This window comes from Chiloscyllium plagiosum, unplaced genomic scaffold (genome assembly GCF_037043375.1).
Source record: "Chiloscyllium plagiosum isolate Xiang-an unplaced genomic scaffold, Cpla_swu_hap1 HiC_scaffold_18, whole genome shotgun sequence".
Taxonomy (NCBI): domain Eukaryota; kingdom Metazoa; phylum Chordata; class Chondrichthyes; order Orectolobiformes; family Hemiscylliidae; genus Chiloscyllium; species Chiloscyllium plagiosum.
This window is the reverse complement of record NW_028270156.1, coordinates 2,617,386-2,631,672: the sequence shown is the minus strand read 5'-3', so window position 1 is coordinate 2,631,672 and position 14,287 is coordinate 2,617,386. Positions and strand designations below refer to the sequence as shown.

The following is a 14,287-nucleotide window of genomic DNA, read 5'->3' as shown; positions in this document are numbered from 1 at the left end:
CTATGGTACTTGTCTCAAAAACAAAATATTGTGGATGATAAAAATTTGAAATAGAACAAAATTCTCAGGTCTGGCCGCATCTGTGAAGAGGAGAAAAATTAATGTTTCATGAAACTTTGAAAATATTAGAGATGCAACAGATTTAAAACAATAGGGCAGAGAAAAGGGTGAGGAGAGGAAATGGACAAAGGGAAGTTGTATGATTTATTGGACAATGAGAGATTTAATGACAACAGGGGTCGTAATGCAAGACAGAACAGGGGACATTAGGCGTGCAATCAAGTGAAGAGGACACTTGGGAGAGAACATACCTTTGCCAAGCTGTTAGTTCAATGTAATTTCACTTGCACACTCTTCCTTGAGGCGTTGCCCTTCCAGGTTGATGGTCTAACTAAAAAGCTGAAAACAATGCTTAAATAAGAGTTTCCAAGTTCAGGCTGATCTGCAACCAGCAATCTATTCTGAAAACTGGTCACGCTTTGACAGCTGTGGCAAATTCCACTATTAGTAGTTGAGAAAATCCACAATATCCAAATCCATTAAGAGCATTCTTTAAAAACCATCATTGTGCTATAAAGTCTGTTTTGTTAATGTGAATTCACTGTAATATGATTGACTAATTGGGGATATTGTTTCTAAAGCCTGAACTTTTAAAGCGTGTGTTGGCTGTAACACGATTACATTGCCAGCATTTTAGATGTTGTTTCTAAAGAATGATTTTTCTATAATGTGGGGTTGCACAAGAACACTACCATGACGCTATAGAAAAATTACCTGCATTTCTCAGTATATCCAAATTCTTCAAATAAAAAATTCAGGATCAGAAAGTATATCTTCACCAAAAATGAATTTGTTCTTCCTTGGGCTGTACCCTACTGACTGTTTGCCTTTGAGGTAATTTATTTACAAATAGACAAGCTGCCGAATGAATAGGGAGAAACATAACTTCTACCCTAAAGATGTGTTTAGAGAGGATGTTAGTGGGAAGTGCAGAACAAAAGTACCAGCAGCTTCCATCCAAAACACACACACAAGTTATGATTTGAGATTTTTGAGCTTTGACTTTAGTCAAGAATGCCAAGTGCCTAATTAAAGGAGATCTCTTGAACTGTGTCGACCTTCATTGGAACTGATAGGAAACTGAATGGGAGTGGAGCACTGGAAGCTAGAGGTCTGCAAGCCAACCGAGTGGAGGTCCCCTGGAAAGCAGTCACTTAATCTGCGTTTAGTATGCATTCTGTAGAAGAGGCTGTGTCCTGAGCAGCTAATATTTTGTCCCAACTTCTTTTCCAGGTCTGAGGATGTTTTGCTGTTTTACAAACAACAAAGTGGGAAATGTGTGAATACTGCTCAGCTTTAAATAATGTGCATATCTGCTGTTTTAATCATTCATGTATGACTGTAGTTATGTCAAGTGCTTTGTTCATTAAAGAATGCAGTGTTGTTTATTGCAGAGAATAATGTTGGTATTAACCTTATTAAGGATTCTATACCACACCCAATAGCTGTATTGTACTCATCACCACTGATTCAGAATGCTACATTTCCCCTTAAGGAAATGTGCTGTCAGATAATTAGATCATAAACCTGAGCTACAAATCTTCTCCAAACTCGCTAAGACCATAAATTCCCTACAGTGCAGAAAGAAGCCATCCAGTCCATAGCCCACATAGTCTGCATACCCCTGGAGACTACAGGACAATTTAACATGGCAGGTCCACCTAACCTGCACATCTTTGGACTGTGGGAGGGAACTGTAGCGCCGGAGGAAACCCACGCAGATACAGGGAGAATGTGCAAACTCCACACAGACAGTTACCTGAGGCTGAAATTGAACCTGAGTGCCTTTTGCTGTGAGGCAGCAGTGATAGCCACTGAGCTATTCTGTCACCCTTAATTATATACTTGATGTGGTCCATGTCCAAAGTTTGATCCTTCTGCCTTTGAAATGTTGATAATTGGTTTCATACCATTCACTCTCAGTTCATGGAGTCAGAGAGCTGTATACCATGGAAACAGATCCTTCAGTCCAACTCCTCCATGCCGACCAGATAGCCTAGATTAATCTCGTCCCGTTTGCCAGCATTTGGCACATATTCATCTTAATATACCCATCCAGATGTCTTTTAAATGTAATGGTACCAGCCTCCACCACTTTCTCTAGAACTCATTCCATACATGCACCACCCTCTGTATGAAAATAATTACCCCTTAGGTCCCTTTTAAATCTTTCCCCTCTCATTTCAAATCTATGCCCACTTGTTTTATACTCCCCTAACCTGGAGAAAAGACCCCAGTTATACACCCTATCCATGCGCCTCATGATTTTATAAAGTTCACAGCGCCAGAGATCCAGGTTCAGTTCCCGCCTCAGGCGACACTCTGTGTGGAGTTTGCACATTCTCCCCGTGTCTGCGTGGGTTTCTTCCGGGTGCTCCGGTTTCGTCCCACAGTCCAAAAATATGTAGGTTAGGTGAATTGGCCATGCTAAATTGCCCGCATTGTTCAGTGAAGGGGTAAATGTCGGGGAATGGGTCTGGGTGGGTTGCTCTTTGGAGGGTCAGTTTGGACTTATTGGGCCCAAGGACCTGTTTCCATACTGTAACTAATCTAACCTAATCTAATCTAAGATCACCCCTCAGCCTCCTACCCTCCAGGGAAAACAGCCTCCGCCTATTCAGCCTCTCCCTACTGCTCAAATCCTCCTACCCTAGCAACATCCTTGTAAATCTTTTCTGAACCCTTTCAAGTTTCAAAACACCCTCCCTATAGTAGGGAGACCATAATTGAATATGGTATTCCAAAAGTGACCTAAACAATACCTTGTACAGCCGCAACATGACCTCCCAACTCCTCTTTGCACTTTAATGCACTGACCAATAAAGGAAAGGATACCAAACGCTGCCTTCACTATCCTATCTACTGTAACTCCGCTTTCAAGGAACTAAGGAACTTCGTTCGGCAGCACTCTCCAGGGCTGTACCATTTAACTGTACAAGTTCTGCCCGGTTTTGCCTTATCAAAATGCAGCACCTCAGGTTTATCTAAATTATACTTCACCTACCACTCCTTGGCCCATTTGATCAAGGTTGTGTTAAACTCTTGAGGTAACCTCCTTCACTATCCACTTTACACCACAAATTTTGGTGTCATCTGCAAACTTACTAACCATGTGTATGAAATGAGCTGCCAGATGAAGTGGTGGAAGCTGGTACAATTGCAACATTTTAAAGGCATCTGGATGGGTGTATGAATAGGAAGGGATATGGGCCGGATTTGAAGGGATATGGGCCGGGTGCTGGCAGCTGGAACTAGATTGGGTTGGGATATCTGGTCAGCATGGGCTAGTTGGACCCAAGGGTATGTTTCCATGCTGTACATCTCTATACCTCCTATAGTTATGCTGAGTATCAATATATGTGGGCCAGAAAGCATCTCAGAAAATGTGAATTGTGTAATCTGTCCTAGACCAGCAGTTTCTGATTTTGTTCCAGCATTTGTTTGTCTTTGAGCTTTGTGGCTTGCTAGGCCATTTCAAAGGACAATTAAGAGTCCAGCGCATTGCTGTGGGCCATGATTCACATGTAAGCATTTCCTCCAATGTCTCTCAGTGAATCAGGAATAATTTTTGTGGTGGTTTCTTTGGCTTCTTGGTCATCATTACTGAAACCAGCTTTTTATTGTAGACATTAGAAATTAAACTTGAAATTGCACCTGGTGTCATGATGCGTTTTGAACCTGTGTCCCTATAGCTTGAGCTTGAGTCCGTGGTTTACTAATCCAGTGTCATTATCATTCTGTGTTCAGTAAGTGAAGTTGAGCTTTGCCGCTTTTGCTGCAAGGTTGTTTTCCAATGAGAAGTTACCTCAAGAATTGACTAGGTGATGATTTAGCAACTATGTGGTTATGAGACTGTAAGAGATAGGAGCAAAAGTTAGGCCATTCAGCCCATTGAGTCTGCTCCGCCATTCAATCATGGCTGATAAATTTCTCAACCCTGTTCTCTTGCTTTCTCCCTTAACCCTTAATTCCCTTGACAAGGAAGAACTTCTTATCTCCATCTTAAATGCACTCAATGACCTGACCTTACACAGCCTTCTGTGACATCGAATTCCATAGATTCACCACTCTCTGGCAGAAGAAGTTTCTCCTTCTCTTTGTTCTCTCCTTCCTTTGGCTCCTAGTCTCTCCTTCCAATGTAAACGTTCTCCCAAAATCCACTCTGTCCAGGCCATTCAGTATTCTGCAAGTTTCAATTGGATCCCCCACCACCACCTCCAACTTCTAAATTCGATCGAGTATAGACCCACACTCCTCAAAAGTTTCTCTTATGTTAAGCTTTTTGTTCCTGGGACCATTCTCGTGAACATCCTCTGAACGTGATCCAGGGCCAATACATCCTTCCTGAGATATGAGGCCCATATCACAGAGTCAGAGGTGTCTGGATGATTTTCAGAGCTAAGGGTAAATTATTTGATTAATGCAATACTGTAATGGATTTCCCTTTCAGAGTTTGATGGTGTGATGTATTTTTCTTGTCACCATTTACTTATTCTTTCTACATTGTAGTTCATCTTCCATTCCTGTTTTATTCTCTGTCAAAGTTTTAGTTACTTCCGGCACTTTTATCCAATGCTCCATTTCTCATCAGACTTTATCTTTAACACAGCTATACCAATAAATTCAGTTTCAACACTTATTCAAAAAAAAAGCAATCCTTGAGTTTTTTCTGTTTAATTGGTGCATTTTGTCAGTGTGGAGTTTTCCATTCTGTAGTTATACTTTGCATTGGTATGACCTGCAAATATTTGTTTCCTAATGTTGGTTTTGAGTTATTTGCAAAAATACAAGCATTATCCTTAGGAAAACAAAAGATGTAGTTTCCATATTGGTTCATAGTAACTCATCGGTAAATTTGAAATGTTGATCAAGCTGTAATATTTTAGTAGCTCAGTCTAGAATGTCAAGACCAGACTCTGCTTGCCATTGCAAATTTATTGGTTGAAAGATGAAACGGGTTGACAAAGTCACTGAATGTAAACAACATACCAACACAAAATAAAAGTATACATTTGTCATATTGGGGAAAATTAGTCCATAATGTTTCTGCATAGACCTGCCAAATAGAACAAATTCAGTTATTTATTGAAGTCTGTACTATTCTGCAGATTTCAATGCTGGTTGCTGAATCAAGACTGAATGCTCACCATTAGCCACTTCGCAGCAAGTGTAACCCAGATGTATAAATCACCAGGTGTAGCTCATAGTTTCTGTAATGAATAAATTTCATGCATTTCGTTTGAAGACTACATCTGCAAACATTACAAGCACTTAGTCTCAACGAATGAAATGAAAACCTTTTGAAATAATGCAATTTATGCTGTGTTCATGGAGAATTTACCCAGTCTTCCCTTTTACTCCTGTTTGTGATTTCTGATGTACATTCATCTTGTATAATCTTCTAAATCCTTTTTTTATTCTTAATGACTTTCTCTTTTCTTTGCATGTGTCTGTCAGCCTAGTGATTTAAGAAAGCATCGTAGGAAGGTAAATGTATAAAATTGTACTTCAATTACCTGGCATCAGGTTGTTGTATGAGACATTTTATGTAATCAGTATTTCAAAAATTAGCATCGCCTTGCTGAGTAATGTGGCTTCTTCCTTTCCTTCTGCCAGTGTTATTTAAGTGAGGTTTCAACATATATTCCTTTTACTTTCCCTTTATCCAAATCTAGGATATTTGTGTAAAATCCTCTCAATGTAAAATAAGAAATTTTACTGTTTATTAACTGACTTAAGCTTTAGGTTTATTCAGAAAACAAGATTTTTTAAATGTTTGTATCTATTTATTTGAACACACTGCACTCAACATTCTGATACTGTATCTGAACTGAGAACGTGGCAAAGCCAAGTGATGCTTCTCTCTATCATAAAATTTAAGGTCGTGGAATTTAATTTTCCCTATTCTGTTCATTTTAGGCCTAAGTCATACTGGGGAATAATCAACCAAAACTTCCAGTCTGACAATGAAGTTGTGAATCCTTGCAGAGTTGTAAATTGGAGATAAATTGTCAAAAGAAAGCAAAGTCCAACTTTTAAATTCACACTCCTAGCCTATGTAGTATTCTTCATCAAAGTCTAAATAAAATCCAGAATTTCAGAATGTTAAACAATATTTCCACAATACAAAGAAAAATTGATGCTTGTTTTTCTCATTTGCATTTCCTAATATTACAAATGCTTTGCTTGGCACTGTGAAATGTTCTGATTTTTGGGATTTTGTTTAGATTCTTGCAAGGACATAAATCTTATGTGATGAGCGTTACTGCATGATTTTTAAAAAATCCAAGTTAAAATTTTGGTTTTTCAATATTTACTCTTCTGTAAAGAGTTAGACCAACCTCCTATGCCATGGTAATTCTGTACCAGTGTATGTTGTATGTTGATGTAAATTGTATCGTGCTTGTGAAACCCATGTGGATCTGACTCAATGTTTTGTTTATGTAATAGTGTTAGCTTTTTCATAAATTCAAATCATATTTAATGAATGTTATTTTTGCTGACCCATTTACAACTTATCTATAATCACAGCTGGCGAAGGAGGATACTCGAGAAGACAAAACGACAATAAAGTGTGAAACCTCCCCACCTTCCACACCAAGGTCCATTCGATTGGAGAGGTTGAACCAAGGTGCCTCTCTCACAGTCAGTCAGGAGGATATTCGGGACATAAGAAGGTAAAGCCATTTTTCAAATGGTTATAGATAATGCAGCTATCGTTTTCTCCATCTACACTGCTTTGTCAAAAGTGAATTTTACAGAAATGTAGTACAGTGCTGTAAACGAACCTGTGGTCATGTATGGGAATTGGGTTGTTGGTGACATATTAGCAACAAAAAACAAGTGTTTTGATTTCATGAGTTGTTGATATGCACTTGATACCAACTGAGTTGAATCGAATGTTGATATAAAACCACACACAAAATGTGGCATCTCAATAGATCATATTTAAACGCTGCACTATTGATTTTAAATTTTTATGAAAATTGGTTAGAACAGCATGGAGATGTCAGTTAAAACTAATTTTAAAACTTTTGACATAAATGAAATTAAAACATTTATCATTTTAACTTAGAAGTTCATGTTCAGTTGTAAATAATGCATGTTGTGGCAAATTCATTGTTTTGTTCCAATAAACTCGCCAGTTCAGAATTATGTCCAGTTCACATTATTAACTATTTAAAATCGAAGGAGTGATTTGTCTTAGAGAATGACCAGAAGTGTGTTTTGACTCTAAGAACAAAACTGTGTTTTGAGCACAATTTCAATGCTGACAATGTTTACTGAAGGCTTAATGTGTTTGGCGGTACAGGTAGACAACTCTTTTTCCAAAATCCGAATGTTTTTTGTGACTTTTTTTCTCATTAACAAAGTTGTTTGGTGTGCACACAATCAACCCAACTCCACACCCACCTGATGCATGTCACTCAGATGTGACTTGGGGTAGGAGCGGCCCAGCACTGACAGGCCACAATTCTGGCTCAGGGCCCATAGTACTCATTGTGAGTCTGCTGTTCAGTAAGATTTTTAAAAATTTTACCATCAAACTGTCACTTATTCTGAAATTTGAAAAATTCTGAACTCCGAAAACCAGCTGGTGCCGCGCATTTCGGATAAAAGATTGTGCACTTGTAGTTAGATTTGAGTCATACACTCATTCAGCATGGAAACATACATTTTGGTCCAATTAGTCCATGCCAACTATAATTCCAAACTAATCTAGTCCCACCTGCCTGTGCTTAACATAGAACATTACAGCGCAGTACAGGCCCTTCGGCCCTCGATGTTGCGCCAACCTGTCATACCAATCTGAAGCCCATCTAACCTACACTATTCCATGTACGTCCATATGCTTGTCCAATGACGACTTAAGTGGACTTAAAGTTGGCGAATCTACTACCGTTGCAGCAAAGCATTCCATACCCTTACTACTGTCTGTGTAAAGAAACTACCTCTGACATATGTCCTATATCTATCACCCCTCAATTTAAAGCTATGACCCCTCGTGCTCACAGTCACCATACTTGGAAAAAGGTTCTCCCTGTCCACCCTATCTAACCCTCTGATTATCTTATATGTGTCTATTAAGTCACCTCTCAACCTTCTTCTCTCTAATGAAAACAGCCTCAAGTCCCTCAGCCTTTCCTTGTAAGACCTTCCCTCCATACTAGGCAACATCCTGGTAAATCTCCTCTGCACCCTTTCCAAAGCTTCCACATCCTTATAATGCAGTGACCAGAACTGTACACAGTACTCCAAATGCGGCCATACCAGAGTTTTGTACAGCTGTAGCATAACCTCATGGTTCCGGAACTCGATCCGTCTATTAATAAAAGCTAAAACACTGTATGCCTTCTTAGCAACCCTGTCAACCTGGGTGGCAACTTTCAAGGATCTGTGTACCTGGACACCGAGATCTCTTTGCTCATCTACACTACCAAGAATCTTGACATTAGCCCAGTACTTTGCATTCCGGTTACTCCGACTAAAGTGAATCACCTCACACTTGACCGCATTATACTCCATTTGCCACCTCTCAGCCCAGCTCTGCAGCTTATCTATGTCTCTCTGTAACATACAACATTCCTTTGTCACTATCCACAGCTCCACCGACCTTAGTGTCGTCTGCAAATTTACTAACCCATCCTTCTACGCCCTCATCCAGGTCATTTATAAAAATGACGAACAGCAGTGGACCCAACACCAACCCTTGCGGTACACCACTGGTAACTGGACTCCAGGATGAACATTTCCCATCAACCACCACCCTCTATCTTCTTTCAGCAAGTCAATTACTGATCCAAACTGCTATATATCCCACAATATCGTTCCTCCGCATTTTGTACAATAGCCTACTGTGGGGAACCTTAACGAACGCTTGGCCTCTATCCCTCCAAATATTTCTTATTCATGTACGTACTTAATGTCTTTTAAATATTGTAACTGTACCCATATTCACCACTTCCTCTGGAAGCTTATTCCACACATGTAAAATAATTGGCCCTCGTATTTTTTTTAAATTCTTCTCCTGTCACCTTAAAAATATGCCCCCAGTCTTGAAATCCTCCACACCTGCCATTCATTTTATCTATATCCCTCATGATTCTTCAACTTCCTCCATGAGATGCCCTTTTGATAAAATGCCACTAAGTGGACTTTAGAAACTCTTGAATTTTGAAGAATACAGAGTTGTCTGTCTTGATTGAAATTAGTTTTAAATTTCTCATGGGCTGCCATTTTTGGATCCGGGCTGCTTTAGATATGATTCTGTTTTTTATATTGGTATGGCTTAGAATGTTGATTTTTTTTGTGTGTGCACATAAATATAATGCTGCAGACACTAATTCTTTGTTTTTGCTTTCCTTACTTAAAAATGCTTGTGAACATACAATACGGATCCACAGTTCAACTGGGTCACAGGATGGCCAAGTCAGCAATCCCAGTAGCAGCAACAGCAGTCAAGATTCTCTTCACAAAGCTCCCAAAAAGAAAAGCATAAAGTCATCTTTTGGGCGCCTGTTTGGTAAGAAAGAGAAAGGTCGGCTTGGGCAGCCCAGCAAAGATCCCACAGGGCAAGGTTGGTTTGGAAGTCAATTAGTAAACTTTGGAATAATTATCAACTTTTTGTCATTAAACGTATACTTTGTTCTTCTGATTTGCTTTGAATTCCTGTGTATCTCTCGTCCCGTGAGACTTTTCCCTAAAATTCACATAATTTACACTTTCTATCTTCTCGTTTCACATTTACCAAGTGACTGTCCATCAATCTTAGCCCACTTTCCTTGCTACGTTTCCAAGTTCAGGTGCACCAGTGTTTTTAATTCATATTTTGGTTTGATTTGGTTTTTTCGGATTGCTTTTTTTTCTATTTAATTTTGAGTGCATGTTGGTTATAGACTAGATATGAAAGATGTTAAAAGTCACCATGTGGAGTAGTTAATTTTGAAATCTGTGTGTATAACTATGGATATTCATTGCATGGCAGTTCAACATCTGGTTTTACCAAGATGAGATCTTTTTAAAATAGTCATACGATATTTATCCCCACTTTAAAAGCAAAAATGTTAAGAAATGATAGTCCTACTCTGCAATTTTAGATAATTCATGATAAATTAGTTTAATTCCCAAATGTGCTCTACAGGTTCAAATGCAGCATTTTGGAGTAAATCTATAATCTGCCGCTTTTATCAATTTGATAGACTAAACTGTTGCAGTATTTTATTTGAAATGCATAGTAGATTGCTATTAACATCAACTGTGCTTTGAATCAAAGTTGGTAAATGCTTGCGAGTGCCAGACTGATGGGTGGAATTGAAGAAAAATCATTTTTGGATTTTTGAAAGCAGATGTAAGAGATGATTTTGATCTAGAAAACAGGGAATGTGGTCACTAAAAGAGAAGTATGAAGTGTGTAAACAGGGATATACCAAATCCTCATTATCCATGGTGAATAGGGGCACAGAACACCTGCAGATAACAAAAAACGCAGATGCCATGACAATGTAAATCTCCTAAGGACCAGGTGATCAGACCTAACGAGTCAATGGGCAAAAAAAAACCGGTCTGGGGCCAACTTTGCGAGTATATGGACCTCTGGGTGGTAAATAATCAGATAACGAGGATTGAGCGTATAACATCCAAGGGTGTCACTCAGGTGGACAGAGCAAGGCTGTGGAGACATTTGGAAAATAAGGATTTTATAGTTAATGTTGGAGTTCAGCAAGGAAACAAGCTTTGGACTGGTGAGAATTCTGACAGTGGGGCTCTGAAAGATACGCACCTTGTGTGAAGAAAGACCAGGAGAGCATTGTGACAAATTGACCTTCACAAGGAGAGAATGCAAGGAAAACAATTCCAGTAACAGTGCAGGAGAGATGACAATGGTAATGTTGCAGCGCTAGAGAGAAGCGATGTTTATGACTTACCAAACATAAGGAAAATAGGAGAAAGTGAGGCCTGCAGATGTTGGAGATCAGAGTTGAAAAGTGTGGCACTGGAAAAGCACAGCAGGTCAGGCAGCATCTGAGGAGCAGGAGAATCAGTGGTCCGGGCATAAAACATCCTGATTCCTGATGAGGCAAGTGGTACAAGTTGTATTTAAGAGAAACATAGGATTGCTTTTGTACATCCTACAAAAGAAAAGTTGAGTTCAAATTTTGTATCGAGAGAAACCTTGATTATCCTGTTGTTGAATTATCCGGCAAGGTTGCAAGGTCCCGATGCTCGGCTAAACTATTATCTGGCATTCGTTTATCTGGAATTCGATTAGCCAAACATCATATTGAGCTGAAAATGTGTTGCTGGAAAAGTGCAGCAGGTCAGGCAGCATCCAGGGAACAGGAGAATCGACGTTTCGGGCAAACATCATATTGCCCTCCCATGTCGTTTAGATAATCAAAGTTCTGTACGTACTTCAGAAATGTGATGTCTTGTTTTGTCAGTATCAAAATGTGAAACCCATTTTTACCTGTTTCAACTTTGCCTCCTGGAAAATGGTGATGGACCAGGCTTTCAGCACTCGTGATTCATGTGACTTTTCCTGCTCATTGTTGGGGCAACTAAATTAGCATGGCTTTCATTGGTTTCTAAGCTTGTGCAACTATTGAATATAATGTTGGGAAGTATTTTGTTACCTAATGTGCTGCAATACTTAAATACCATTTGTCAGCACGATATAATAATGAGTGTTTGCATGTCAGTATTAGAATGTTGCTTTTGAAGAAGTAAGTTGTAATTGTGTGATTTTGAAGTAAGGTGCATGGAATTTTCATTGTGATGAAGGTGTTAATGTCTGAAAATGAATTGGATGTTTTTAGATAATAGGTAGGACTTAGAAAATTAATCATTCAAATTGGATGTTAATCACTTTTAATTGCTATATGTAAAGTTTGTTTTGCATTCTGTAGATCTGTAATTCATTTGGAACCTTATATCGAGAGATTGGCTTCTAAAAATGAGCAATCACTAAATTTGTTTTAAAATAACATGAGTGTACGTACTTCCTTTAAACATATTGGATCTCAACGCAATCTTGTGATCTTCAGGCTCCCTCCCTTGATGAATGCTCATGTTGTGTTTCCCAATTCTGCTCCCCGTGAACTACTTGTATCTAGCTATTGTGTAACTACTTGATAAAATCCTTTGAAATTATTAATATATTCTTGATCTTTTATGTTCAGAGTGTATGAAATACCATTCGAAATTCAGTTCACAATATTTGGCAGAAATTAAATTAGATAACCTAAGTTCCATGAACAGCATAATGATTTAACTTTAAACTTTATAGCTGGCATACCTGATATGGAAACCTGTCCTCAGGATACCTTAGGACTCAGTAAACTTGGCCAAGCAGAAAAAGATAGAAAGTTGAAAAAGAAGTAAGTTTTTTTCAAAACGTTTTATCTGAAATAGTACAAAATGCATGGGTATTTTGTCTCCAATACATCAAATTACTTTTTTTTAAAAATGCAGTGATATTATAAATAGTTCATACAGCACAGAAGGCAGTGTTTAAAAGACAGTGTCTTTTGAACAATGTGTGAATCAAGAAGAAAATCTGGCTTCTCCCAATGCCCCCTCCTACCCACAACCCCCATCATCCATTCCTTTCTCATGTCATTTTACTTTTCATTTAAAATTAGTGCTTTACACAGTTTTTTTCTCTTCATTTCTTTCCCTCCTTATGTTGTTATTCACTCCATGACCTTAGTAGTAAGTCAGGGTAAGTTCATTTATCATTAACGTTCATGAATGCGTGGGTTTGCTCTGTACTTCTATTTCAATCTCTGATGCCAATGGGAAGTTTGTTTCTCTCTGGAATGTGTTGAATGCAGAATGTGAACATTTCCATTGAGTTCCAGTTTGTATATAAAAGGGATCTTTTGTTAGAAATGCACGGTTTCAAAAGTGGACAGCTTTAATAAAACAAAAAACTGTGGCTGCTGAAGATCTGAAGCAAAAACAGAAATTGCTGGAACAACTCACCAGGCCTGGCAGCATCTGTAGAGAAAGAGCAAGAGTTAGTGTTTCTACTGTGATGACACTAAGGGTCACAGGACCTGAAACATTAACTTTCTCTCCACAGATGCTGCCAGGCCTGGTGAGCTGCTCCAGCTATTACAATTTTAGCTTTACAACTTTGTAGCTTCAAGTAATAATCTTAAGAGCCCTATCCTATAATACCACCTTTATTTTAAGATTAGATTACTTACAGTGTGGAAACAGGCCCTTCGGCCCCGACAAGTCCACACCAACCCGCCGAGGCGCAACCCACCCAGACCCATTTCCCTACATTTATCCCTTCACCTAACACTTGCTGACTGGTGTTGCTTAGACATTTGATGTTGAATCAGATCAACCCTGGAAGAACACAACAAGCCACACAGCGTCAGGAGGTGGAGAAGTCAACATTTTGGTGTAACCCTTCTTCAGGTCTGGGGGTGGTGTAAGGGGAGCTTCAGGTAAAGGGGGTACAAGGTGGTGAGGTCGGGATAGGTGAACACAGATAGAGGATGTGACCTGGCTGATTGATGTGAGGAATGATTCTGGTAGGTTGCTAGAAGGAAGAGGTAAAAACAATGACTGCAGATGCTGGAAACCAGATTCTGGATCAATGGTGCTGGAAGAGCACAGCAATTCAGGCAGCATCAAGGAGCTTCAGCAAAATCGACGTTTCGGGCAAAAGCCCTTTTATTCTGATGAAGGGCTTTTGCCCGAAACGTCGATTTTGCTGAAGCTCCTCAATGCTGCCTGAATTGCTGTGCTCTTCCAGCACCATTGATCCAGAATGCCAACGAGAAGGATGGAAGGGAGGGGGGAGGGGCTGGGAAGGGAGACGGGTGATGGGAAGTGGGGTAATCTGAAATTGGAGAATTCAGTGTTGGACCCATAAGGCCCATTCCACTTTTTATGCTCCACACAAATCTCCTCTCCACAAAACCCTGTCAATGTATCCCTTGTATATTTATCCGGCTTCATTTTCAGTTAATCTATGCTGTTGACTTCTCATTGTGAAAGTATTCTAGCAACACTCCAGGTGAAGAAGTTTTTGTTGGACTTGCTAGTGACCATTTTTATGACTCTGGTCTTGCTTGCCAGTGAAAATAAGCATCACACGAATGTGGTCTGTTTGGAAACTTAGCTGAGTTTTCAATGCCATCCTATCCCCAAGGTTACTGTCCTTCACCAGTAGAATATTACAGATCTCAGCCTTTACTATTTATGAAAT

General features: G+C 39.3%; 1 protein-coding gene across 4 annotated transcripts in view; it reads left to right on the top strand.

Annotated features, from left to right (window-relative positions):
- The window catches only part of ppfia1 (PTPRF interacting protein alpha 1), a 238,553-nt gene that overhangs the window by 164,821 nt on the left and 59,445 nt on the right, over positions 1 to 14,287 (top strand). For 2 of the 4 annotated variants that reach the window (XM_043705334.2, XM_043705328.2), the window contains exons 16-19: positions 5,518 to 5,547; positions 6,592 to 6,737; positions 9,465 to 9,637; positions 12,347 to 12,437. In XM_043705334.2, coding sequence (XP_043561269.2) covers positions 5,518 to 5,547; positions 6,592 to 6,737; positions 9,465 to 9,637; positions 12,347 to 12,437 — 440 coding nt within the window. The remainder of the gene's footprint in view (positions 1 to 5,517; positions 5,548 to 6,591; positions 6,738 to 9,464; positions 9,638 to 12,346; positions 12,438 to 14,287) is intronic. The other 2 variants (XM_043705335.2, XM_087996243.1) reach the window with 1 other exon arrangement.